This window comes from Castor canadensis, chromosome 19, assembly GCF_047511655.1.
Source record: "Castor canadensis chromosome 19, mCasCan1.hap1v2, whole genome shotgun sequence".
In the NCBI taxonomy this organism is placed as follows: domain Eukaryota; kingdom Metazoa; phylum Chordata; class Mammalia; order Rodentia; family Castoridae; genus Castor; species Castor canadensis.
Window position 1 is genome coordinate 7,504,412 of NC_133404.1, and position 27,004 is coordinate 7,531,415.

The following is a 27,004-nucleotide window of genomic DNA, read 5'->3' on the forward strand; positions in this document are numbered from 1 at the left end:
CTCAGGATTGGTACACTCATGCTTAACTATAGGATAGCACCCAGGATGGGTGGGAGTTCAAGATATCTTCAGGCCATAGCTCAGTAATAGTCCTCCAGGAAGTCAAATCCTCTCTTTGAGACCTCAGTTTCCCCTTCTGCCAGAGAGGTGGGTTAGATGAAAGGATTCTCCCAGTTATTTATGAGAATAACACCTGTCATCTAGTATCGGCCAAAAAGAGCCAGACACTGAGCTGGCCATCCTCACATGGGATTCTCACTTTACAGAGACAGAGAGGTCATATAGGCAGTTGGGTTTGACTCAGAGGTTTGTGACTTTGCATGGCCCACCTAGGCTGGGTAGGAATGATACATCCAGTCTTGTTTTCTTTTCTTGCTGTCCAATGCCTGTCATCGTGCTAAACTTCAGTCTTGGTGCTTGTCTTCTTTGAAATACAGCTACCCTCAGCCCCCAGATTCCCAATTCTGGGGCTCACAAAGCAAAACACCCAGACTAGGGGAGATGGAAATGGTTTGATCCAAATATAATGACTGCCCTTGGTCCTCCTTCTTCCTCTTTTAGAATCGTGGTAAAAACACACATGACATGGAACTTACCATTTTATCCACGCACAATTCTGTTGCGTTAACTATGCTTACATTGTATGAGTGTCACCTCCACCTATCTCCAGATCATTTCAACTGTCCCAAACTGAAACCCTGTGCTCATGAAAAAACCACTCCATTCTCCCCTCCCCCAGTCCCGGCGGCCTCCATTCTACTTTCTGTCTCTGAATTTGATACTGTAGGAGCCTCTCAGGAAGAATTACTGTGCTTATTCAAAAATGAGGCCTGTCTTAGCTGAAAGGCCCAGGGTGGTGGGGTGAGGGAATGGGGAGGGGAGGACAGCAGCTGTCCACACAGGATGGAGGTATCCTGGCTTTGTGGGCCACAGAGGTGCCCTACCAAAGGAAGTGAGCAGAGCAGCTGGAGCACCAGTTGCCTGCCTGACATCTCTGTCCACATGATCCTTGCTCTGAGCCTGTCCACTAACTCTGGGAGCCTTGCCCTCCTAGTCTAGCCCGCAGAAACAGCCACAGGGAGGAGGGCTCCGGACACACCTTGAAAGCTGTGGCTGGCTGCTCCAAGTCAGGGTGAAAGCCAGAGTGAGCCCAGCTGTGCAACACCCCACCCACTGGCTTATCCCCAACAGCATTCTTCCTCTCCCTGGACACCTTTGCTGAGCCCCTCTGCCCGTGGATGAAGAGACCTGCCCCAGCACCCCCAGGCCTGGCATGTCCTACACCTCCGACAACTGGCTGATGCTGTCATTGACAGCCATGCAGGCCAGGTTCTCCTGCATCAGCAACATCCGGGTCTTTTGTTTAAAACACAGCTTCCTGGACTCCCGTGGAGACCCAGGCTATCAGACCCTCTGGGTTTAAGGCTGGAATATGCTTTTTAACAACCCCCAGACACCCGCCAGAACCCCAGGGATGTGTAAGGTGACACTGCTCTGGGTTTTGACAGGAGACAGGATGGCCAGGTACAATAAGGAGTCAAGAGTCCTGGACTCGTGGCTCAGACTGCCATTATTAATCATGTGACATTGGCCGGTGCCCTCAGTCCATCTGACTGAGAGTAGATCTGTGGCACCTCCCACGGCCTGCTCACCAGGCTGCTCTGAGGCTCCAGTGCTGGGCAGTGAGCAGAAATTCCTTCATCAGCCACAACCTCCCACAGTCCTAGACCCTGAGAGTGGAGGGGGCAGCTCCAGCTGCCTTTTTCCCATGGGGGTCAAGGGCTTTCAGCCTCTACTCTTGTTTTGCCTTCAGGAGGCTGCTCTGATGATGGAGGCGGGCCAGCGTCTTGGCAAAACCTCAAGGGCACGCCATTTATTGAGTGTTTACTATGAGCCAAACTCTTGTGCCATCTGACAGATGCAAAGACTGAGGCTCAGGTGGCAGGTAGTCCTTCTGGTCCTCAGACCTGCTCTCAGGAAGTGACTCCCCTCATCTTTCCCAAGGAAATACAAGCTGACTTTCTCGACTAGAGGGGTGCAGCTTGCAGGCAGGAGGGGACTTGCGTCTGGTTCAGACCCTGCAGTACTCCACTGGCAGAAGAGTCTGCTGCCCCTTGCCTGTGGTCTAAGTCCCATCCCTCAGATGCATCAGGCTCTTTCCCCTGGGAAGGGCCGATGAGGCTCCTAGAGTTTGAGATCTTGGGGGATGTAAGCAGAAGCACCTGCTAGTCTACAAGTTGGCTTTGTGCAAATTTTCAAAAAGGCACCCCTTCTCTCACAAAGAGTCATCCTCTGCCTCAAGGCTTCATAAGCAGAATGGAAACTGAACCCTCCAGTGCCCTGCAGAGCCATCTCCAAAGTGGGGGTCCCAGTCAGGGAGAAGGGGAGCACCTTCTCAGGTCTAGCCCTGAACCCGCAGTACTGCAGCCTGGTAGAGTGGGGAGTGGCTGGTATGTGCCTCCGGACCAGGATCTGAACCCCTGAGGGAGCAGATTTGCTGTTGGGCAAGTTTTCCCAGAGGTTAGACTAACAGTGAGGGGAAGATGTGCATCCCTGGTATACCTACCAGTCAATAAGGAAAGTGAGAAACCTCTGTGCAGGCTGAAACTTACCAGTCTTTCACTGGGGAGTACTTAAAAGAAGTCAGCCAGGTGACACATGTTTGGGAGGGCTCTTGGGGCAGCCCAAGAGCGCCCCCTTGGGGTCGGGTGTGGATAAAACAGGAGCGCAAGGAAGGGACCAGCATCCTCCTTCACTGTCACTTGTTCTGCTCCAAACCTCTGGGGATGGAGCTGGTGACCTGGAAGGCTGTCTCCTCCCAGAATGCTGTCTTCTCTGGGGGCCTAAAGGACACAGTAGTTGACACCTGCAGGGGCCATGGGCCCACAGGCAAATGGACCTCCTTGTCTCCTCCTACTGCGCTCATTTTGGTACCAGATTCCCAGCTACTTTAAAGCAAGGGGTTCAAGGTTGGTAGGGAAGAGCATGGTGGCAGATATGGGATTAAGTGTTTGCCAATTATGTGATTAACATCGACGGTGGGTGGAGACTGTCCTAGACTGTGTTTGAGGAGGAGACAGACTGAAATACACAAGATAGCAAAGATTAGTTCCAGAACTTCCTCTCAGCACCGGAACATTCTCAAGTCTCTTTCTAAAAGCTCTCTCACGACCCATGTCTTCCTTAAGCTACTGTCCCCTTCCTAGCTCCCCAAAGGACAAAGGTGTCTCCAGTTAACCCTGCCACAATCTGACTCTAGTCGTTGGGGCTGCACAGAACTGGTCCCTCTGGGTGATCAATGAGTCCTCACTGCCAAGCCCAGATGACAGCGTCCTGTTGTTTGCCTCACCTAGGTCAGCAGCAAGTGGCACCAACTTTTCCTTGTAGGAAAAGCACCCCTCCCCTTTTGTTTCCAGGATCCTCTAGCCCTAGTTTTCCTCCACCTACCCAGCTACACCTTTGCAGGCTTCTTGTCCTCTGTCCACACCGAAACTGCTTTCCAGGCTCAATATCCCCCTCCATGGACATCCTTGGCTTTGATGACCATCAGTGCTCTGAAGCCACCAGCTCGGTCTCTGGCCCAGACTTGTCTCCCTAGCAACAGTTCCCAGCTCTCTGTCCCCTACACTAGCCCTGCCTGCCCTCTCCATCAGTTGCTAAATCCTGCTGGGTTAGTTCTTTTCTCTCTCTCCATTCACCCCGATATCTGGTTCAAAGCATTAACAATTCTCAGCTGTGCTAAGCCTCCTACCTGGCCCCAACTCCAACACCTGCTATAACCTGGATGCCAGGGTGATTTCTCTAAAATGCCAACTTCCTCATCCCCTCCCACTCCGTCTAGAACGCCCAGGGACTCCCACCAGCTTGCCAAAGTCACCATTCCAGAACCCCTGACTGCATTAAGGAGTCCTTTGCATTAAAGAGTATACCTAGCCTTGTAACTCAAGTGTCCTCTTATGTATCCTGCAGTCTAATGTCTCATGTGTAAATCTGGTCTCTGTTCACTAATAGCATGAGAATAATTTTGTTCCTAATAGCCTGACAAATACTCATTAAATCATAATTTCAGATAAAAAAAGTCATAGTGAATTCATAAAATGTTCCTTGACTCTGAGTCTAGTCTCTATTTTAAGGTTCACAGCCTTGTTTGTGTTACTGGTGCATTCTAAAATTCATTAACAAAGTGCTTGGATTTATTTAAAAACATTCTAAGGAAACAGCATTGAGTTCAACTCTTCTATAAGCCTGCAGGCCAAAGTTGACATTAGCTATTATGATTGGTTCACCCCGATACCATGACTCACTGGTGGCTATCTGACAACTACAAACACCTGTACTATTCGCTGGAGAGAGGAAGGAACCCAAACTGTGTTTTGCCTATTGGAATAAAAATATTTCCCCAAGAATAAAAAAGGTTTTTAAAAAAACACCAATACAGGTGACAAACCTGTATTCCTGGCTGTGTGTGAGGTAGAGATGGAAGTAACACAGCTTGAGGACAGCTGTGTTAAAAAACCGAGCTGGGTGTGATACAGTGCCCAAATTCCCAGCTACTTGGCAAGTGGAGGTAGGAGAACTGAGGTCCAAGGTTGGCCTTTGGGCAAAAGTAGGAGACCCTATCTGAAAAATAAACTAAAGCAAAAAGAGCTGGGGACATAGCTCAAGTGATGGAGCACCGGCCTAGCAAGTGTGAGGCCCAGAGTTCAAGCCCCAGCACAGCAAAAATAAATAAGTAAGCAATAAAAATAAGCAAAGTATGTCAATATACATGAATTCATGATAAAAAGAGACAGAATGTGATAAGTATTGGCAAAGCCATTTCTATTTGGGTTTCATATTATTACAGAATATATTGATGCTCTAGGGTTCAAGTTTTAAAAAGTTCATTTAAACAATCAACTAGCAAGGCAGTGAAGTCAAAACTACCTCTCTGTGCTCCTGAAAATCCCTCCAAAGCAGCAAAGAAAATACAGAGAAAGGTCCACTCTCTCTTGGATAGAGCCACAAGGTGTCTTCCCCTGAGCCTCGACATGCAAGGACAGAAAGTGGATGGAGTTCTCCACCCTGGAGAAAAACCTGGCTGGGAGGAAGAAATGCCTTTGAGAAAGGCATTGACCGGCCCAGCACTGCCCTGGACTGCATGGGAGGTGGGGGGCAGAAGGGGAGGCTGAGAGCAGGGGCTGATGCTCGGGGCTTATCTTCGAACCTAGAAAGAGCAGACAGGTGTCACTGGGACCTCTCAGTCCCCACAATTGGGTGCATCAATTCCACATGTGTGTCCATTTCTCTTACTGGAGAACCCAGATTAATACAGGAACTTTATAAATCTTATTTTGTTCATCACACACACAAAAAAATCCCTCCTCATGGATGCTCAGAGAAGTGAAATTACTTCCTCTAAAACACACAGCTGGCGAGAGCCTGAGCCAGGATACTCAAGGCCTGGCTTGAATTTCCCACCATACCACTGGCTCACATCAATGAACTGGCCGCTTGGGTGAGGTGTCACAACAACTGGTGACACTGGAAGTGGTGCTAGGTGAGTTGGGAGTCAGGATACCCACTCAGAAGGTGTAGGGTGGGAATGCTGGAGGATGGTAGAAGGTGTGGGCCTTTGGGTCCAGTGACATTTACAACAGCAGAAATGTGGAGAGGGAGTCCAAAGGGAGGGCTAAACTCAGGGACATGCCCACAATGGAGGCAGCCATGGAGGATGGGGAGGAGACTGCCAAGATGTCAGGATCTGACAATGTGGGGTGGTGGGGACACAGGTGCACATTAAATGATTCACTGTTTTTGGGGTGCTTGAACTATTTCCTTACGAAAACTAGGTAGAACAGTCCAAATATGTTGTAGAAGGTATAACATGGAAAGACATTTGCAAGATACAATTAGACAAAAAAGAAAACAAGTTCTAGAATATCAGGTAGGTCCAGTCCGAGTCCATTTTTCTTAAAGGAAAAGTGTGTATTCACACAGGCCTGGCAAAAGGACCACGGGACATGAATGAAACGAACAGTGCTTATCTGTGATGGTGAGACTGTAGGGGATTTTCATTTGCTTATTTTGGCTTGTCCATACTATATTACTTTTCTAGAATGGGCAGAATCATTCTTATAAACATGAAGACCAGGTTTTTTTCCACATCAGAGTAATCAGACGGCATCTTGGGGCTCGTGCTCATTTGGGCAAGGCATGAGCAGTCCTCAAGATGTCTGCTTGGTGGACTCCAAGTCTCTCTGAGCAAAAGCCTCAGGGCCCGACATCAGGTTCAGTGTCCTTCTGTGGCCCAGGCCTGGCAGGGATGGGCCTTCCCTAGAGAATACTGTGCTAGATGGAAGACTCCAGGTCTGCGTTATTTCTAGAAACCCAGAGCTGGAGGAGGGACTTTGAGAGCACTACACTGCACCGTCTGAGTCCTAACCATGTTTTACTCCTAGTTCATAAACCCACTGACCCAACTGTCCACCCCGAGTTTGCAGACTTCTGCTGAAGGCTAACGTAGCATGTTCTAGCAGAAAAGTCATCTATCTCACCTTCCAGCTCCCTAAGATCACTGTTAAGTCATAACAAATGAGAAAGTAGAAATGAAATTTTGAAGAATAATTTTTCACACATGTATTTAACTTATTCATTCCTACAGTGGTGGACACCTATGGCCCAGCGCTATGTCAGGTGATAAGGGGGACAGAAGGATGTAATAAGGCTCGGTGTCCCTGTTAACAGCCAACCTGGAGACAAAAACCTGTGCCCAGAAGTGAATTAACAATGGGTTATAAGAACAAACTGAGAGCAGGGCGGGTCCCCGTGGGCTTGTGGGAGGACAGGCTGTCTGAGAGAGGAGACAGAGGGAAGCCTCGCTGAACTCCCTGGAGGGAAGGAGTCAGAGGCTGCAGCAGTGGGACAGTCCTTCCTGGCAGGAAGCATAAACCCAGGCCTTCCCAAAATATGAAGCTGGAATTTGACAAGGCTCATGTGGTCCCTTTGTGCAAATGAAAAAAAGATGCCCATCCCAGGATATATCTATCTACTGAAACTGTTATAATACACTGGCTTTTGAAAACAAAGCATTTGGCTGCCAGCTTCCAGGAAACTGGAATAAATGATAAATAAAGTGACAATGTGAGTTGAACACCCTTTTACTGTTTATGTGACCTCACAGAGTGGCACTGTTTTTTAAAAATCTTTATTCAAGCACCAAGGAGGCTTGGCTGAGGAGTTGGGGAAAAGGCTCAAGGCAGGCTTGCTCTAATGCCAATCCACACTGGGCAGGGCACAGCATGGGGTGAAGAGGGAGGACCGAACCTTCTAGAATCAAGCTGACCTGCTGGAGGGTCTGACCTGCTTCTTCCTCCTGCAGAGCCTTTTCCTGACACTCCACTAATCTACCGGCTGAGCCTGTGAGGTGGGGCTGTTCCCTTTGGGGTACGTGGAGTCAGAAGTGAATGAGGTGCAGGTAGAGGAGGGTAGGTCTGATTTCTCCACACTGCTGGTAAACGTGGGAGAGGAAGAAAGAGAAGACAATCTGTACCCTGAAGGCTCAACAGTAGCCCCTCCTCAGGTAGGTCAAGATGGCAGCCCATGGCTCTGGTCCAATTTCCCCACGTTGATGCTGGGGAAGCAAGGCACACAGAGGGGCAGTGACTTGCCCAAGGTCATACAGTGACTTAGTGGCCAAACTGACTCCCTCACTCCAATGCTAAGGGGAAGCAAATTCATCCTTCGTCTCTCAGGGCACAAAGCACAGCACCCCTCTCTTGCCTCCCCTCTGGTGACTGAGGTAAACCTCCTGGGAGGAAGTCTGTAGAGAGACCCCTCATGGATCTCGGAGTGGCTGCTCAAGTGGGAACACGAGGTCCTGGCTAGTTCGGTTTGGCAATGAACTTCACGCGGGAAATGTCTTTGGTAGCCCATGGGCCAGGCTCCCTTTTGACCCAGCACAACCAAAGCCCAACTCTGGGAGGCTGCTGCAGGGAAGAGGGTCTCCAGTAATTGACTTTAAAAGAAACCTTGATCACTTGATGACTGAATAAATGAGATGTGTTTTACCCACATCATGGAGCATTCAGACATGAAAAGGACAGGAATTCTGACCCATGCTACAACATGGACCAGCTTTGAAAACTTCATGCCAGGTGACAGAAATCAGACACAAAAGGCTCATTTATAAGAAACATCAAAAATAGAGAAAAAGCAGAATAGTGGCTGGTGTAGAGTGACTGCTGATAAGCATGGGGTCTCCTTTAGGGGTGAGGAACTGCTTTGGAACTGGGTGGAGGTGCCAGTGTACATTTTATTATTTATTTTTGACACAAGGTCTCGCTATGTAGTCCAAGCTGATCTCAAACTTGTGATCCTCCTACCTCAGCCTTCTGAGTACTGGGGTTACAGGTGTGTGCACCGCCACGCCCAGCCTTTTTGAACTGTGCACTCGGAAAGGGTTATATTACAAGAATTTCACACTGGGAGGAGGAGGAGAGGGGTGGAGTGAGGGCCAGGAAGGGGAGGAAAGCTGGCAGCCACAGCGGCTGCCCCACAGCCACTGCCTTGAGGCACCTATCTGGAAGGCCAACCATGGGTCAGCTCTCTCTTCTTCCAGGGAAAGAGCTGGGGCTGCCTGTGTCTTTCCATGCCCCAGGGAAGGGGTCAATACCCTGTGGCCTGTACTGGGTCCTGTGCACAGTGGCTTGGCCTCAGCCCTGAGAACTGATGCAGTTTCAGGAAAAGGAGTAGTGTACTTCGTGGCTCCAATTGACCAGTGGGACAGGTCTCAGCCAGGGGACAGGCTGTTTGCACAACCTTCCATCTGATTCCACAGGCTCTGCTTGCTCTTGAGGCACAGGGCCACACAAACGCATGGTAACCCTACCTGACCCAGCACAGCAATGCCCAGAGGGCCTCATGGGTACCTACTGTCACCTTGGGCCCCAGCTGGAACCTGCCACCCCCAGCCTGGTGACCCAAATGCCCTCTCTCAACACTTTCAGAAGGACCTGTCTAGATGTCTGCCAGTGTGGCCTATACGAATAGATGTCCTGAACTGACCCCAAACCAACTTCACTCTTCCTCTCCAGGCCTACCCTGTCTTCTGGGGCCTACTCAGGACAAACTGGCCCATCTTTCTGGAGTAGTCCTCAGAGCTCTGAGATGGGGCAGGTAGATGGCACGCCCAACCAGAGGCCTGTGCCTGGCCTCACATGTCACTCCTGCAGTGGTTTCCAGGCCTCAATTTTCCAATCTATGTCTTCCCCTCCTGCCAAGGCTATCCTAAGGCTCTGCTGAAATGAAGCGTAGAGTATAGCTCAGAACCAGGCAAGGGACTCCAGGGCAGCAGAAGCCCTTGGAGTCTGACCTTCCTGGAATTTGCCTGTGAACTATGGTCCACTTGCTAAGCTGGAGCAGACTTCTAGCGACCCCTCACTCTTGGCTCTCAGTCTTACCCATGAGTATACCACAGAAAGATGGAGCCTGACCGGTGACATTCATTTCTGCCAGATGGGGAGGTAAGGCTGGTCATCCTGGGTCTGTGCTCAGAGGTCTTGCTGGGTCAGATGTTTTCTTTCTCAATTCCTGCCCATAGCTTTGGTCTTTATCCCAGATTCCTGATCCCCTCTTAACCTGCCAGCACCAGGCCCACAGAGGGAAGCAGTGGCCAAAGACCAGGTCAGGAGCCCAGAGCCCTGTGTCTGGTCTTGGACATAACTGACCATGTACCCCTAGGATGCTTTCCACATCCCTGCAGCGTTTTCATAAGGGCACTGCAGGCAAACATGTAAGCCTGATCTGTTGCTGAGGGATGCTGGGCTCCAAGCCCTTCCTGTTAGAGGAAAAGCCAAGGAGGAACAGGTCCTCACTTTTGCTGGGTGGGTTCAACAACTATGCCAAGATCCAAGGCAAGGGACCAGCCCTTCTCCCCAGCCCTGCTGGCTGGGTTTCCCCTGCTGAGCCTGAGGGAAGCCCCAGGCTCTTCCCCGCTTTGGGGGAGGGGGTGCCGAGGGGGTGCCCGGGGGGAGGGACCTTTGAGACTGCCATTCCTGCATACAGGGCCTTGTCTGTTTCAGGTGGTTTGTCTCTGGCAGTGACAGGAAGGGAATGCCAAATTAACACTGGGTAATAAATTCTGCAAAAGCCAATAAAACCAAAGCAGGAGGATAGAGGGGAAGATCTGCAGCAACTGATTAAACATTTTTGTTGGCAGTCACAGACACATGGCACATTTGCCAAGGTTTGCATCAAGGAGACATCTGGCCGTGGCCCATGTGTTTGCGGGAGGGAATCCCAGCAAGCAGAGACGAGGGGCCAGGGAGTGCAGGACCCCCATGGGGGCACCAAGCTGGGAACAATCTGCTGTGAGGGCCCAAGCACCCCCAGGACAATGGTCTCAGTGAGCTGGCCAGGAAACTTCCCAGGAGGACAGGGTTGGGACTTGCTCCCACAGACAAGAGCTACAGGCCAGGCACACCGGCCAACTCCATGGGTTGCAGGAGCTGAGGTCTGGGAAGAGTGGCCTGTGCTTGGAATGCCTGTTGCCCAGTCTAGCCCAGCCTACACCCAGGATTCTGGACTCAAGGCCTGACTCTGGCTAACAGCATAGCTATTAGCTAGGCCAGAGGTGGCCTACAAGAGGGCCCTGGAATCTTTGGAATCTTTTGAGTTTCTTGGTCAACGCCATAGAATATTCTCCTGCTCATAATGCTTACCCATAATGCTTATTTCTCCAGGGCCATACCAAGTTTGGGGGCTAGAGACCTGGGTCTCCAGTATACCAGCAGTTGTGTGTGCGTGTGCGTGTGTATGTGTGTGTGTGTTTTCCCAGCAGGCTCTGGGCCTTATTCATGCCAAAAGACCCTACAGAGTGTCTGTGTGGGCTGATGTATACCTGTGTTGGGAGGTAGGGACACATGGGTATAGAATGGACATTGGTCAGCTGACATGGCCAGTCCTCATCTTTGTTAGGAGGAACTGGTTACCTGGTTACCCACATGGTATTCTCCCATCTTTCAGTGATTCCACTGTCCATGAAGTCCAGCCCTTCAATCCAGCCAGAAAGCCCTTCCTACAGCAGCTCCAAGCCAGCACCCCTGAATGCAGGCCAAAGTATCATTGTGATGGCCTGGAAACTTCTCAAAAGAATGTCAACCAAGGAAGGTACCTGAATCCAACTTCTCAGACATTTTGCTCTCCACACAGTGCTATCCTCCTCCTGTATTTACCCAGGGCCTAGGGACCTCCAGCTAGCTTTCCAGACATGGAACTTAGCCACTGACTTCAGCAACACTTGGGGGGGTCCAAGCTCCTGGCCCACCACTTCAGAAACATAGTCATTTGCTCATCCTGTGGGGCATACTTCTCAGCCTGGAGACACCATGTCCCCTGCAGGACCTGGTCAAGTCCACTGCCCAGCCATGTGACCATATCATCAGCCCCGACGCTCAGTTCACAGCATCCTAACTGCTCCTACCTCCAGCTCCCTGGGTGTTAGCCTTGCCTCCTGCTTGTTCCTCACTGGCCATACTAACCACTTCTGTCCCTCAGCTCTGTCCCTCAGTCCTACATTCACAAATGCCATAGGCTGCCCTCACCTGGACAGCATCTACTCGTCCTCTAAGATTACACAATTCCACTCAGGGGACACCCACTCGGGCCAAACATCCTTGGCTGGGTTGGCCGCTGTCCTCTGGATGTCTGTGGTTCCTCCCCAAGCCACCTATGGCAGCACTGGGGTCCCTGTATTGTGGTTCCCTCTTTGCAGCCTCAGGGCTAGCAGGGGACCTGAGGCTAGAAAATGTTTCAGAGCTCCCCCAAGGGTGGAGTCGCCCCCAAGTGGGGAGGCTACAGGTCTGAGTCTTTACCTACCTCTGAGAAGAACACAGAGAGAATCACCAGACTGATCCAGTGAATGATGCCGGCGAACTGGACTGCACTGGAAACTGCAAGGAACACAGTGAGGGTGAATTTTAGGAGAAGGATTTCGGTGCATCAGCAGAGGCAGCCCTCTGCGACCCTGGGGTACTTGTGTGAACAGTTAGATCTGATCAGAGAGCAGGGCAGCTTTAACCAGTGGGAGGTGGCGGGTGGCCAATGGTGCTATGCTTCTCTCCAGGTCCAGGGGCCGTCTCCTCCTCCTCGTTCTCCTCCTCCCTTTGTGTCACAGCTAGACTCCAGGAAAGGAGGCTTCTGGAGGGGGTTATGACGGCTTTGGAAGTCCATGGCACAGTCACTCAAAGCACTGCACACTATTTGTGGGGCTCCAGGCAAGCTTATTTGATTTCCCACTCTGAAAACTGAGTGGCAGGGAAGGTGGTGTTGGCAGGGTGTTTTGGAGGGGTTTCTGGAGCGAGGCCTGGCAGGAGAAGCTGGACATCGGGAGAAAGAGGCAGAGTCTGAGAGCTGAGGAGGCCAAAAGTATCCTCGCCTTCTAAGGAGGGAGCTGAGGGCCACTGAGAGCTCCCACTTCCCTTTAGCCAGCCAGTCCTGGGAGTTCAGCATCATCTCTGGAAGGCCCTTCTAAAATACAGGATGCCACAATTAGCCTCTGAACCCTAGCAGGGCAAAAGCAGGGTGCTGGGGACCAGGACAAGGGTCAGGTGAGCCTTGCTGGAGAGAAGGCAGAAGGGATGCTGCTTAAAAGGGATACTGGGGACATCCTGGGGTAGGGGACAGGGTGAAGAGGGTGCAGGGGACAGGGATGCTACAACAGACAGTCTTGAACCTGCTTGCCACGATGCTCAGAACCCCACAGGAAGTTACTGCTGTGGGGAGGGCTAGCCCGAAAGAGGAACCCGCAGCCTGGGGTTGAGTAAAAACCAGGTCATCGAGCAGATCCAAGGGGAAGAAGGCTGCAGTACCAGGCCACAGGTGGGAGGCTCTGGGGTCCCCTGGCTTTGGGCCAATCTGGCCCTCAGAAGATGAGCCCTAGAGATGCTGGATTCCTTCCTGTCCTGAGTCACATGAATACCAGTGGGAATTGAGAGGCTGAGGCCTGTGTGACTCTGAAAAGACCTCCAGATGATTCTGAAAACATAAAATCTCTCCCTATTATTATCGCAAATGAATTCCTGTGCCTTTTTTTACGGTTTGCTTTAGAAGAGCCATAAATCTCTGACCGTGCATTTTATGGAATTTAAGATGCCTTTTATGAGCTGCTATTGGATCTCCCACCAAAATCAATCTCCTGGATACTTAATTTGAAGCCAAATTCCAGTGTCGGCTAGGTTCTCAGTTCTACTCAATGCCTCGTCACAACTGAGAAGCCTGGGGCCCCGAAGACAATTCACCACAGAGAAAGAAAGACCCCGTTATGGTTGGATCTCATAAAAAGCAGACAGTATGGATGAGTGGGAGGGAAAGTCTACAACATGGTTTAACTGAAGACAGGTTGAGTGTAAAACTAGCATGGGTCACTTATGCTGGAACCAAAGGGCCACCAGCCACATAAAACCCAACTAGACTTATCTGACAGAAGCAATTCTGGGCTCACTACCATCCTGTGTCCGAGAGCAGACGAGGCTATTGTGACTTGGATGGAATTCTGACACCCTGAGTATAAAGGATCCAGTAAAGGAATTGAGAAAACAAGCCTAAAACTTGACTGGATGGGTTTGGGATCAGCCAAATCCACAGTAGCTCCTGGGTTTTGTCAATGGCGGAAAAGGTAATCTCTCTGGGGCCAATAATTTCCTTCATTTTTTATTTGCACTTTTATGATCCACTTTCTGAATCAGTGGGACGAAGGGGAGAACTCTACCAGAAGCCACCTGCTCATCCAAGGGCCTAGTGGTGAACCAAGTCGGGGGTGGGGTGGAGATAAGACACAGCCTCCACAGGACACAGTTACCACAGGACACCTAGGACAAAAGAGGTAATGGACAGCCTCCTTGCTGCCATGTGCTGGGGGTGGCCCTGAGAAAACCTAGGGTAGGTGAAGAACCAGCAGGTAAACAGCCTGGTGGCTGGAAGTCCAGCTCAATGCCTCTGACTCAGGGCAAGTCTCTAATTCCTCCAAACCTTAATCCACTGTTGGTAAAATGGAATCCTATGAGTGTCATCCTCTCATAGGGTTGCTGGAAGGATCACATGTGTGGAAAAGTGCTTTTTGTCATCACATATGTAAATGACACTGGCCACTTACAGTTGGGTAAATAACCAAGCACTGTGGTTGCTGTCATTAGTAAGTACTGCAAGGTGACATATCTCCATCAGTGGGGACTCTCTTTAAGCTAAATTCCAACCTAGAAAATTCCAAATGGGAAAATAAAAAAAAAAATGCACACAGGGGTCCCCAACATTTTTGGTCTCATCACTTTCTGACCGTGGAATGCTGGAGAGGGGGCTGAAGAAGTCACATTGGGCAAAGAGGGGCAAAGTGATGCTGGGGATGACAGAGAGAAGCTGCCAGATGTGTTCCCGCCCCAGCAGTGAGCCCCATGAACCATGGGACCAGTGGAGTGGCAGTGGCGTGAGGCCAGGTGGGGGCAGATCACAGACTGCCGGTTGGGGACCCCTGATGGATGCAGACGCACAGTGAATACTGACAGCATACGTATTTGCATTTGTATCTCTCTTGCTACTCACACTGGAGAAGCTTTATATCTATTAGCAGTTCCAGAGTCAGGAGAATCACCACCAATATTACACAGGCTACCAGGAAACTGTTGAGACTCGCACTGAGCAATAATACCTGCCACAGGGCTGCTCTCTTCCCACAGCACGGCTTCAGCCAGTTAGACCTGTGGGGACAAAAGTGGGAGAGGAGGGGCTGAGAGTGGGAGGGGACAAGGGGGTAGATCCCAGCCACCGCCCTGCCTCAAACCAACCAGCCTCACTTCTTCTGGGTGCTACTTGACTCTAGACTTCATGATGAAACCCAATCTTATTTAAGCAGGCCACTGGGTAGAATCCTAAGGAGCAAAACCATCTCATCAAGGGATGGAGCTGGGTTGATGACACTGATCGTGGCAACTCACAGCACATCTCTGGACTTCAGTCACTTCATCTTTATTATGGGTATGAAGCCACACCCCGCAGGTTAGCAGAGCCTGTCTATGTGTCAAGAGCTATATGAAGATAAGCTGTCATCACAGTTCTGCATATCTCAGAACCTAGCTCCAGCGTTTAGAACCTCAGTTTACCTTTAGTAAATGCTCAAGGAATTGGTGAATGAATTTTCTATTTTTCAGCTACAGAAAGATTCAGTTTGAATTGGATCCATTTTTCAAAACAGGTTCTATGGAACCCTACTTCTACAGAATGTGGATTGTTATTGCTTGATTAAAAAAAATTTTTCATGGGCAGGGTGCTGGTGGCTCACGCCTGTAATCTTAGCTACTCAGGAGGCAGAGATCAGGTGGGTCACAGTTCAGAGCAAACCTGGGCAAATAGTTTTTGAGATCCTATCTCAAAACTACCTAGCACAAAAAAAAAAAAAAAAAAGCTGGTGGAGTGGCTCAAGTGGTAGAGTGCCTGTCAAGCAAGTGTGAGGCCATGAGTTCAAACCCCAGTACTGCCAAAAAAAAGCTTCCGTGGTTTGGTAAGTCTTGGAAATTTGAATCGAGGTTATTTTTCTTTGTGGCTCCACAAGGGATGACAGTACCTGTTTCTCTAACTTGTTGGACCATGGCACCCTTTCATCACAGAGCACCTATGATGCTCACATACCATGGACTGCCTTCGGAAGATCTCTGAGTAAATGACTTTGAACATTCACAGACAGAGATGAGGCCACTGAGGACAGACTCTTCCCTAAGTAGGCTTAGAAGTGTGTGAGTGTGTGGGGCGGGGTGGTGTTCACAGAAACTCAGAGCTGGGTGGGTTCCTCAGGACACGTGGTCATTTCTCCTCAGGAACATAGTGGGGAGGAGAATGGGACTGTGGTGCTGTGCTAAAGCCTCAATGACTGCTGTTTTAGTTACAATCTGGACCTGCCTGCCATCCCTTGTGAGAAGGACTGTCCCAAAGGGGCAGGGACAAGTGCCAGCCAGGGAGCCTTACTTCTGGCTCTGCCATCAGCTGCCCCAGGGCCATATGCAAGGGTTACCTGCCCACTGTGGTCCTCTACCTCCCTCCCCATTTGTAAAGTGAGGGTAATACTCCTTAACTTACAGGGTTATTGAAAGTTAACTGAAAAAACATCTGACCTGCTGAGCACAGTGTGGCTGAAATAGGATGATGACATGGTGACCATGGCGATCATGGCGGTGATGATGGCGATGGTGGTGATGGATGGTGACAAAATATCTAATGCCCAAAACAGTTGGCTGTCACCCCCATCTTTCCCAATCACAGGGAGCCTACTATAAGGAGGATCAGTGGCCACCTCCTAAAGGCCCCAGGGCCTTTAGGGCATCCCTGCTTTGACATGCTCCCGTCTCTCTCTGACGTAGTGTTGTGAATGTTTCCAGGTGGAGAGTTCTTCACAGCTCATCCAGGGAAAGCTTGAAAGGCAGAGCTCAAAGCCCAAGAAACCTGGTGGGAAATTGGGCTTGCTCAAGTCTTTCTGGATATTTTCTAACACCGATGAGAATGTGAGGCCCTGTCCTTGGCTCAGTGGGGACCAAAGACGGGGTGCATGGGTGTGACATGTAGTCCCCAGACTCAGGATGCTGGTCCAGAAAGAGAAGCAGGAGAAAGTCAACAGGTGATGAAGGAAGGTGAGGAGGTCAGTTTGGATAGGAAGCAGGTGGCATGAACCCACATGACCCAGCAGTGTGGGGTAAAGGATGGAGAGACTGGCCAGGTCAGAGGACAGAGCTTCTCATTAAGGGACAAATGGAAAGGGAGGTTGGCGGGGAGGGAAGTTCAGAGGGAGCCACATCACCAGGGCCATCCTTAGGGCCTTCACCGCCCCCTTTCGGGTGCATTTGGAAGTGCGTCACAGAGACCACTCCTTTCTCATGGGTCAACCCATTAGCAGGAGGCTGCTGGGTAAACCCAGACAGAACCATGTGGAGCCCAGGAGGAATACCAGATAAAATACAAGCCAACCAGCTGAATTAAAATGTAAAAAAACCACCAAATAACTTTCTAGTATGAGCACGTCCCAAACATTGCATAGGATGTACTTATACTAAAAAATTGTTATCTGAAATTCAAATTTAACTAGGCATCCTGAAGTCTTTCTTTGGGAAGGGGGATAGTGGGGTTTGGACTCAGGACTTCACATAGCTAGGCAGGCACGCTACCACTTGAGCTATACCTGCAGCCCTTAAAACTTTAGTTTATTTCTGAGATATGTGCACCACCATACCTGACTTATTTTTGAGATGGAGTCTTGCTAACTTTATGCCCAGTTGGCCTTGAACCTTGATCCCCTGTCTCTGCCTCCCAAGTAGTTGGGATTACAGGCCTGTAAGACTGTTTCCAATCCAGCATCCTGAATTCTTAGCTGCTGCATCTGGCAGTTCTACATCAGAGCCTAGGATGTAAGAAAGCCTGATAAGGGTGGCTGTGATTTGGTCAGAGAAATGGATTAGAATTCTGGGATTTCATGAGGAGCCAGGGCAAGCTGAAGGAAAGCCCACAAGAAGGCCACCTGTCCTGGAGGTGAAGCCTCCACATCGTTACGGATGGACAGCCTTGAACCCACCTCCTTGGAGGCCCATCAAAGACTAATCCTGCTCACCAGAGCTATTGGCTGCACAGTGTTTTTGTATCAATGATCCTTTGACTGTTCAGATGTCTGTGGCGATCATTACTGCCCTCCTTACTCCTGGTCTAACCTGTCTGTCTCCCCAGCTCCTCTGCTTCCTTTCCCACAATGGGATATTCCTGCCTCCCTATCTTGGCCTTCTTTGCATCTCTCATACCTCTCAGCTTGTGCCTGGCCTCTGAGCTGTCTCATCACTTCTGGAAGTCATGTTCTCCCTCCTGTCCTGTGGACTCCTTCCAACTGTACACATCACCTTCTTCCAGGGGCCAAAGAGACTTGGTTTTGATCTCACATCCTCCCCCAAACCTAGGCCCATGTCTGTGGCCCCTAAGTCCAATGCCACTGGACTTTGAATGCCATTGTCATTTGAAATTGGAACCAAGCACATTCTGGCAGCTATAAATAAAAAAAGGCAGCTGTGCTGGATGCTGCTGGCTCATGCTATAATCCTAGCTACTTGAGAAGCTGAGATTCCAAGCCAATCTGAGCAAATAGTTCAAGAGACCCCCCATCTCCAAACTAACCAGAGCAAAATGAACTGGAGGTGTGGCTCAAGTGGTAGAGTGCCTGTTTTGCTAGCATGAAGCTGAGCTCAAATCCCAGTCCTATCAAAAAAAAAAAAAAAATGGGGGGGCACCTGTGACAGTTGTTTGCCCAGGTGGTGTCACATCTGGGCAGCAGTGAGCAGGAATTTTCTCCATTATGTTCAATGGAAGCATCTCGGCATTAGTCCACTTCCCTAAGTCGTACATTTGATGAGTGTGGGCTGTGGCCCTTAGACACTGCTCCATCTACCCTAGGCCAGAGACCCACTGGGAGGAGTGAGCAGAGCAAAGCATTCCTCCCTGAACCAGTGTTTTGTATGTCGGTTTCCCACAGACAGGAGACTCTTGATCTGCCACCACAGGAGGAGAAGCCCACTTTATACTGCTGTTTAAATGCTAAAATATTGAGTTTCCTTTTGAAAGAGATGCAGGCAGGTGTCTGGAGTCACCTGGGGTCCAACATTAGCTGAGAGCTAGGCTGGCCCTGAAACTCAGGCTAGGTAGAGGACCAGGCAGTGGGCAGGGTTCAGAAAGGAGGCAGAGGCAGGTCTGGGAGTCAGATGACTACTGCACATCCAGCTCGTGCTTGGCAGACACTGTAACAAAATCGGCCCAACCCCGCTTTTGGGCAGTTTGCATTCTAGTGGAAGAGAGTCAAGCAATAAATGTCACGAGTTATGGCATGAAACAAGGGCATGCGCACATAGGAAAAAGCCAGTTGGTAGAGAAATTAGGATAGTGAAGGGGGAGTTTCCATTTTAGGGCTCGCTGAATAAGAGTCATTTGAGAGAGTTGAAGGGACTAAGGCCTGTGGGTACCCGGAAGAGAGCTGTCCAGGCCTGGTTAACCTGTTGGTGGTGGGATCTATTTTGTCACAACCAACAACAGGACAGGAGCCAGGAGGTAGGCCTGGGGAGAGGCCAGCTTGCCCTCCAGTGATGGCTGTAGCTTGCCAACCACTTACCACCCATGGCGGATGCTGCTGGGATGGCCACTGCCTGTGGCACAAACACCACATGTCCCAAGAACCCCAAGGTAGGTGGCAAAATTGAGTGTCACCACCCTGGTCCTGTTCTTCTGTGTCCACTCACTCATGCTCCCACCCAAGCTTGGTTTTCAGCTATTAGTCCCTCAAACCTGGCAGTGTGGGAGTGAGTCATGCAGAGCCCCTTGTTGTGCAACGTCAAGGGGGCACCATTTGTGTCACACCCTGTGTGAGCCCCTTTCCTCCCAGTGTCTCAGGAAGGTGACTTAAATGAAAAAGCATAAGAAAGACCACCTGGCAAGGACACAGTATCCATAGGATACTGCAGTTAGTGAGAGTGGCAGGGAGGCAGGTAGGCATGGGGTAGGCCTGGGACTGCATCTTGGTCAGTGCTTCTCAGCCCAGGCTGCAACTAGAACCACCAAGAACTTTAAAAATGCTGGTGCACAGGCCTCACACCAGAGCCCTTAAATCACTACCTCTGGGGCAGGAGATGGGCACCGGTGTTCAGTAACTCCTCATGTTATTGCAGTGTGCAGTCTAGATGGAGAACCACTGGCCTGGGTCTTGATACTCAGTGGGCCCAAGCACCACCTGGGAACTTCGAGTTAATGATAGCTCAGCCCTTCCCTCTACCCACTGAACAAGAGTCTGCCATTCAGTGAGTCCCCAGGCAGTGTGGATCTCCCTTCTCTCCTCCCAATCCAGCCTTCAGAGCCCCTGCTGTAGGCGGTGCAAGAGATACCAGTATCTTAGAAGGCGAATGGGAGTTTGGGAACAGGAGAGATAAGACAGGGAAAGGAGGCGAGCAGGAACCCAGACAGCCAAGGGGGTGCACTGGCTGGCACTGAGGGGCTGATGAAGCAAGCAGGTGTACGTGTACCAAGTAGGTTCTGAGTTTGAGCTCTGTTTGAACAAGAGAGATGGGGGCAGGGCTGGGGGCTGCTATAGGGACACTGACCCTGGGCTCACAGACAGTGCCCTCAAGGGTGGAAGGGGACTTGAGTGGTGGGCCTCTGAGGCTACAAGCTTTCTGGCTGACTCAGTGTTTGGACATCTTAAGCTGCTGATAAATTTTCCTCTGAAATTCAAATGATGCAGATGTTCCTGGGAGACTGTTTTATCAGCAAAAGAGAATGTGTTCAGTTTCCAAAGATCCCTGAGTAGCTAACTAATGACACACTGGTCTTATGGGCCAGAGGGGAAATCAGCAGTGACTGTTAATTAGAAGAGGTAGTCTCGTTTCAACTCCAGCATCCAAGCCCACCAAAGCCATGGGATTGCTCTCAGGGTGGTGTTATCCCTGGAATTGCCACCAGAGGGCAGCTGTTCCCTATTTCCCAGCCTTGGTGGTGCCACAGGGAGGGGACAGCTCTGGGGGTGGTTTGGGCTGCCAAAGTCTGCAAATACCAAGGACCAGATGGCATTCCCTGGCAAGTGGTGAGTACTGTACCGTGAGGTTCTGCCACTCAGGTGGGCAGGAGGTGAGTTACCCTTGCTGCTTCTGCTCAGTTTCTGAGGTGTTTGGATGAAATTTTAAGAGAATAAATTCTAGACTATGAAAATAAACTTTGGCTTCTTTGTGGGAGGTAAGGCCATGGCAGTGACCAGGAAGGAGGTGTCTTAGGTCACTGCTCTCTCTGGTGGTGTTCCCAAGCTTGGCACACAAAGAGCCCTACTCTGAAAGGAAAAGTAAACCAGGTGGCACAGGTTGGCAAGGGCTGGCCTTGCTCCTACGGGGGCCAGCCTGCTCCACCCTACAATCCACTGTGCTCTCCGGCTGCTGTGGTCACAGAGGGGAGAATGCATGGTGAGGATGGGGACTGCAGTCCTAATTTCCTAGTGTGGAGTTTGGGGAGCAGCTGGAGTAAGATGGGGGTGGAGAAGACCTTGAAGTTGTCCTAAAAGGTGTTCATGGGGCAGAGGAGAATCTTGGGGGTCCCCAAAGGAGATGCAGACTACAGCAGAGCCTATTTCCTTGGAGGTGGCCAGGCCAGAAGACCCTGAGATTGTCATCTATCAAGTCTCCAAAGAAAGGAGCCAAGGGGAGGTTGGAACGAGTCTAGAACTTTGTGGCAGAAGCAGCTAGAATGAAGCCAGGAGCTCTGGGCTTCCCCGGCCAGCCTCTTAACACTGACCTCAGGGAGGCCCTGGCAGAGCAGTGGCTCGGGCAGCTTTCTGGGTATAGCACTATCCAGCAAGTGAGGAAATCAATGGCCTGTGGCCACAACATGATAAAATTTCAAGAGGTGTGTGGACTCACTGAATCTCTTAAGTGGATCATTTCAGGGCTGGGTGGTCCCAGGTCCCCTGTCCACATACTTCAATTCTATGATTCTGACTACCTGTGTACTGGACATGCCACTTGGACTTGGTGGTGGCTCTGATCGTAGCAGCACAGCCTGGAACCTACCTTACTGTATTTATTCCAAATGCCTAAAATACTGTCAGGAAGTCATGGGGTGAGTGAAATCCAGCTTCTCTCGATGAGTGGCCTCAGGTTTGTTGATGTAACAGACACATGTTACACGGTATGCTCCAGGAGCTGCGCTGGGCACTTACAAATGCCAACACAGTTAGTTGTTTAGAAGCAGCTCCTTCAGTGTTCTCTGCCGGCGCAGCTTGGAAAGCCAGACTTTACCATCTGTTTGTCTTTGTTGGCAACTAGTTTCTCCAAATCACAGCCGCATGTTGACCTACCACTGATTACAATCCTTTAAGCCTCAGTTTCTTAATCCTTGAAATGGGGTCTCTAATTTGCAGGAATTAAAACTATAAACTATAAAACAGGGTTGGGCATGGTGGCTCATGCCTGTGATCCCAGCTATTCAGGAATGGAGATTGGGAGGATCGTGATTCAAGGGCAGAGTGTTAGCAAGACCTCTTCTCAATTAATAAGCTTGGGGATAAGAGTGTGCACCTGTCGTTCAGCTACGAGGAGGAGAATGGTCCAGGATGGCCTGCACAAAAACATGAGACTCTATTTGAAAAACAAAAAGGGATCTGAGTATAGTTCAAGTGGCAGAGGCCTGCTTAGCAAGCATAAAGCCCTGAGTTTGAACCCCAGTACCACCAAAAATCAATCAACCAATCAATCAGCAAGCAAATGTAAGAACAACAACAAAGGAACAGCATATGTAAAGCGTAACATTGTCCATAAGTCACGTGGGTATTGGAAAGAGGACCTGTCTTCTAACTCTGGGCAGTTTCTACGTCCATTGCATCCACATTTAGTCACTATGTGCCCACTAAATTCTGGGCACCATACTGGGTGTTGGGCACGTGGGGTGGAGGGGAGTCCCCATGGAGACTGCAGCCTTTTAACTGAACTTGACTTGCCATGGCCCCTTAGCCCTAGACCACTCCAGAAAGCAAAACAAAGAGAAAGAAATGCAGGAGAGGGGAATGAGCCCACAGGAGTCTGACTTCCCCAGACAGATGCATAAATCCAGCCATGGGAACCACCAACTCAATGGGAACCACCAACTCAATGCCCACGGCACTTTTTATGACTGTCTGAAATGTTTAGTGGGGTTTCCTTCTCACTCTCCCAGAGACAACTAGCAAATCAGGAAAAGCACATCAAGCTTCTACTTTGTCCCCTATCCCCAACTCCGAGAGGCAAGCCACAGTAAACATGAGCACCTAAGCATGCTTCACGAAGAAGCAGCTGTCAGGTTGGAGGTGAAAGGTGATGCTCAGCCCCTTGGGGGGACTAAATAAACTGCATTTTTCCAGGCTGGAAACTTCAGTTCTGCATTGGAGCTAAAGGTTAGCACCACCGCTCTGGGGAGGGGAGGAGGGCTGTGTGTAGGTGAGGTCACCAGAGTCTGACATTTGCTTGTCATAGAATCTCGTATTTCTTGCATCCTCAGAAATGTCACCTCTGGGAAAGACAACAGCAGGGTGTGGTGGCAAGAGCTCAGGGCAGGGAGGTAAGGAGCTATCAGTCCACTTGGCAAGCCACTAACCCTCTCACCCCCACCCTGGGTAGTACAACACACAGCATGGACCAGCTGTCCCTGCTTAGGGGGCCATGGGCACTATCCACACATCTCTGAAGGGCTGCTGTAGGACGTAGTCAAAGGAGTGGCTTCCTAGCTCCTTGGCACGGGGTTCAAGGTTGACTCAGGGGAAGCAGTGGAGTCCCTGAGATGCCCCAATTTTGGGAATTGGCTACGAGTCTGAGGCCTTTATGCTGCAGTTTGTAAGCAGGGCTGCCAGGGTGAGGTCGGCCCCTAATCAGGTGGGAAAAAGCTGGCTACGGTGTCAGGCTCACCCTTCCTCTCCCCTTCAGCTCTTGGCTGGAGTTTCACAAATCCCAGGCTGGCCATGCTCCGCCTCCTTCTTTTTGGTTCAAGTCTGGATTCCAAATGCACCAGATGACTGGGGCCACCATCCCATCCCAGACACCATAAAGTCAGCTCACTTTTTTGGGGGACCTGGCCTTACATGCTTCCAGCCAGCACTCAGGTACCTGGCTCCACCCCTGGCAGTCAGAGGTGCTCTGTCACCATCTAGTGGTGTCCCAAGGCTGTACACCCTGTGCATTGTGGGTAGGAGGGATGGGTGCTAAGAAATACTGTACCTGTGAATTTATTGCTTTCTTAATCAAAGATAGTGTTTTTGTGGGAGGTTTCCTGGACTACAGGAAGACAATTTTAATCTGAATTAAAGCTTTATTCTCTGCTTGGGGCTTTGAGAACTCTGGTGGAAGCCTGAGCCTTCTACAAATATAAAGGACGTCATGGACAGGGACAGCTGGCACACCAACAGGAGGGTGGTGTTTTATTATAGGAAATCTTACGGCATCGAGAAAGCGGATTACTGAAGTCCCCCACCCCCACCCTGCTCTGACCTTCAGGGAAAAATGAAGCAAAAGCCTTGATGTGGCTTCACATTTGCATTTGCTTGGTCATGGCTGGGGGCCCTTCAAAGACTTTCCTTCTTCTAACAGGGCACTAAACGCTTGCCAAGGGAAGCTGGCATGCTGTGAGGCAAATTTGATTTCTTTCTTCTAGACTGGCTTTGTGGAGGGGGCATGGAGTTAGCGAGGATGCCCAGAGGTGGGCCAAACACAGACCAGCCTTGACTTCTGGGCATGAGAGCCTTGTTCTTCCCACGTGGCTCTTCCTCAGCAACACACAGACCAGCGTCCCTCACTCTCCAAGGGCACTGGGCTTCTTTATCTCTTCTAATTCTCGTCTTAACATAGCCCTGCTCAGTCACTCACACATTCATTCAGGTCATCCCTTCATTCAGTCAGCACTCCCTCTTTCCAGGCTCAAACCATCTGATCCTTGTCAGCAGGAACACCTGGCCCAGGATTGGAGACAGGCTGGAAAAGAGAGGGGTAGAGACCACTGTGGTTCCTGGGTGCAAAAGGCTATCAAAGCTCTCTGGGGTGGGGGGCAAAAGACTTTCCAGAGAACTTCATCAGTAAGTTAGTCTAGGAAATGAAGAGAGTGTTTGGGGCTATGACTTAGCAGGCCCCTACCCCCCTTTCTCCTCACCCCCAGTCATTGCTTGCTGTCATACCTAAAATTATTTCTTCAGTCCTTATTTACAAGTGTTTGCTATATTGGGTCTGTCTTATTTTTCTAACCTGACATCTTAAAAAATATCCCTGTGCTGCCATTATGTTGCTTTCTCTGTTTTGGCACAAATGTACTGCTGGTCTCATCCCTAGGTGATAATGTTCCTTTCTGTCTACCTGAGACCCACACTTCCTCCAAGCTTCTCCTGTTTAGGGTTCCATCCCTGAACCCTTAGACAGAAATTATTATCTTACTAAATGCTGAATGTCTTTCATTTCTCACTTTTTATTTTTGACAAAGATATCCCACCTACCTTTCCATGACTGTCTCTGAAACTCTTACTCAAAATAAGAGCACTTTCCCTCCATGTGACTAGAGTCTCATTTGTACAACGGGGATGATGGCCCTTTGACTTGTGCCACCTTCTACATATATACTCTTGCCATCATCTCTCCTGTTAGGGTGCAGGTCTCTCTAGGGTGGCAACTCTGGGCTTCTCTGAATTTTTTGTCTTTGGTGTCCTCTTGTCTTGCCTAGGCTCTGCAAATCAACCAGGTCTTTCATGTATTGTAGTTGGTTGAGAGAGAGCAGAAGTTCCAGCCTCTGCCATGAGTTAGCCACTTGAAAATGCAGTGTCTCCCTTCCAAAAGTAGACAGTTGGTTCCCTGAGACACAGTTCTGTACCTCACTTCCCCACCATTAATGAAGTGATGGCCAACACCAAGGAATGAGACCAAGGAATAAGGGCTCTGGTTACATCAGACACAGAGCTGCAGCTTGTCCACTAGAACAGTGACACAGATTGAAAGAATCTGCATCAGAATGAAAGAATCAAGGTGACAGAGTATTGAAGAAAAAGTCTTAAGAGGGCAGATCTTTCCTAAATCAAACGATGACTAGAAAGGCTGAATGAAATTAAGTTCTAATTATGGACTGAAGGCTGTACATGGAGAGAGAATTGGCTCTCTTCAAGCAGTGGTGTATTGTGGGTGATTTTCCAATATCCATACTACTCCTGTCCCACTGGGTAATAGTAATGCATTTTGGGGACTGACACTAAGGGGTAGTCCTGATTGACCTATGAACTTTCCTATATCCCTTGCCATCTGACTCAATTATAGCCAATGAGACATGAAGGAAGAGCAGCTAGAAGCTTCTGGAAGGTTCTTTGTTGCTCTCAAAAGAATAATGGCAGCCATTCTCACTTGCCAGCCATGAATGAGGAAAAATGTGCCTGATTACCAAAGCCTAACAAACTTTAAAGGCACCTTTCAATTTCAGAAGTGAAATTGAAAGGCATCACCTTTGGTGACACTAGTGTGTCTGAACTCCACATTACATGGGCTGGTGAATTTGAGATGTGTTTTCTGTTACCTTGTGGATAGTTTCCCTGTCCTGAGGGCCCCTCAGTTCCTACAGAAGAGAGCCATTCATGTCTACTTCTCTTAGTAGGAAGAGGTGATACTGACAAGACCTAAGTAATTTCCGTTTACACTGCTTCAAAGAGAGAGACAGGCTGGCTATGCTGGGAAGCACCAGGAAATGTAGCAAGAGCCAAGCAGGTGGCTTTGCCCCTCACAGTGTGCTTTTGTTTGCTCCAAATCCCAGGCTTCTGTCACATGCCTGCTCTTCATTCTTCCAGGAAGCCCTCTGGCTGCCAATCGAGCCCCAGCTGAGAACTCCAGCAGCGAGGCAAATCCCTTCCCCCCCCTACTTGCTATTCACCAGGCGGGAGCAGCGTTTCTGGGCACACCTGCAGAGTCCAATCAAATCAAGGGCACTTCATTTGTATTCTGCTGATTGGAAGGAATCTTGGCCAAAGCCAGAAGCAAACTTCAAGCCTTTTGCTTGGAGTTCAGGCTGGGGAGTGGTGTGTGCACATCAGGGTATGCCTGGAAGGTGGTACACACATGGCGTAGTAACACCGACAGGGGCAGATATGGACACTGCTCCCAACTGGAATCCTTGGTTGTTTTCAAGTCTCTCTGTGCTATTTTATTGTGAACCTGAACAGGGTCTAATGCAGGATCAGGCCAGTGTACCAAGAGTCCTTAGGAACAGGCAGTGCACTGTAGGAGACTGCACTACTGCTGTTGACCACTAGAGAGCAGTAACACAGTGACTCCTTGGGTGCTCAAAGGACCCACCAACTACCAGATTCATACAGCCCAGTGAACAGACTTTCAAGAGCCAGCTGCAGAGCATCAGCCAAGCTTTGCAGTCCTCTGAGCACAGGCTTGCATTACTGCACAAGCTACAAGGACATGAAGCTGGCCCTGGCTCCGAGGCC

General features: G+C 49.9%; 1 protein-coding gene across 2 annotated transcripts in view; it reads right to left on the bottom strand.

The window, feature by feature from the left end:
• Tmem266 (transmembrane protein 266) overlaps positions 1–27,004 on the bottom strand; it is a 113,805-nt gene that overhangs the window by 32,905 nt on the left and 53,896 nt on the right. For both annotated transcript variants that reach the window (XM_020161498.2, XM_074061590.1), the window contains exons 4-5: positions 14,575–14,729; positions 11,857–11,930 (exon numbers count right to left, since the gene is read on the bottom strand). In XM_020161498.2, coding sequence (XP_020017087.1) covers positions 11,857–11,930; positions 14,575–14,729 — 229 coding nt within the window. The remainder of the gene's footprint in view (positions 1–11,856; positions 11,931–14,574; positions 14,730–27,004) is intronic.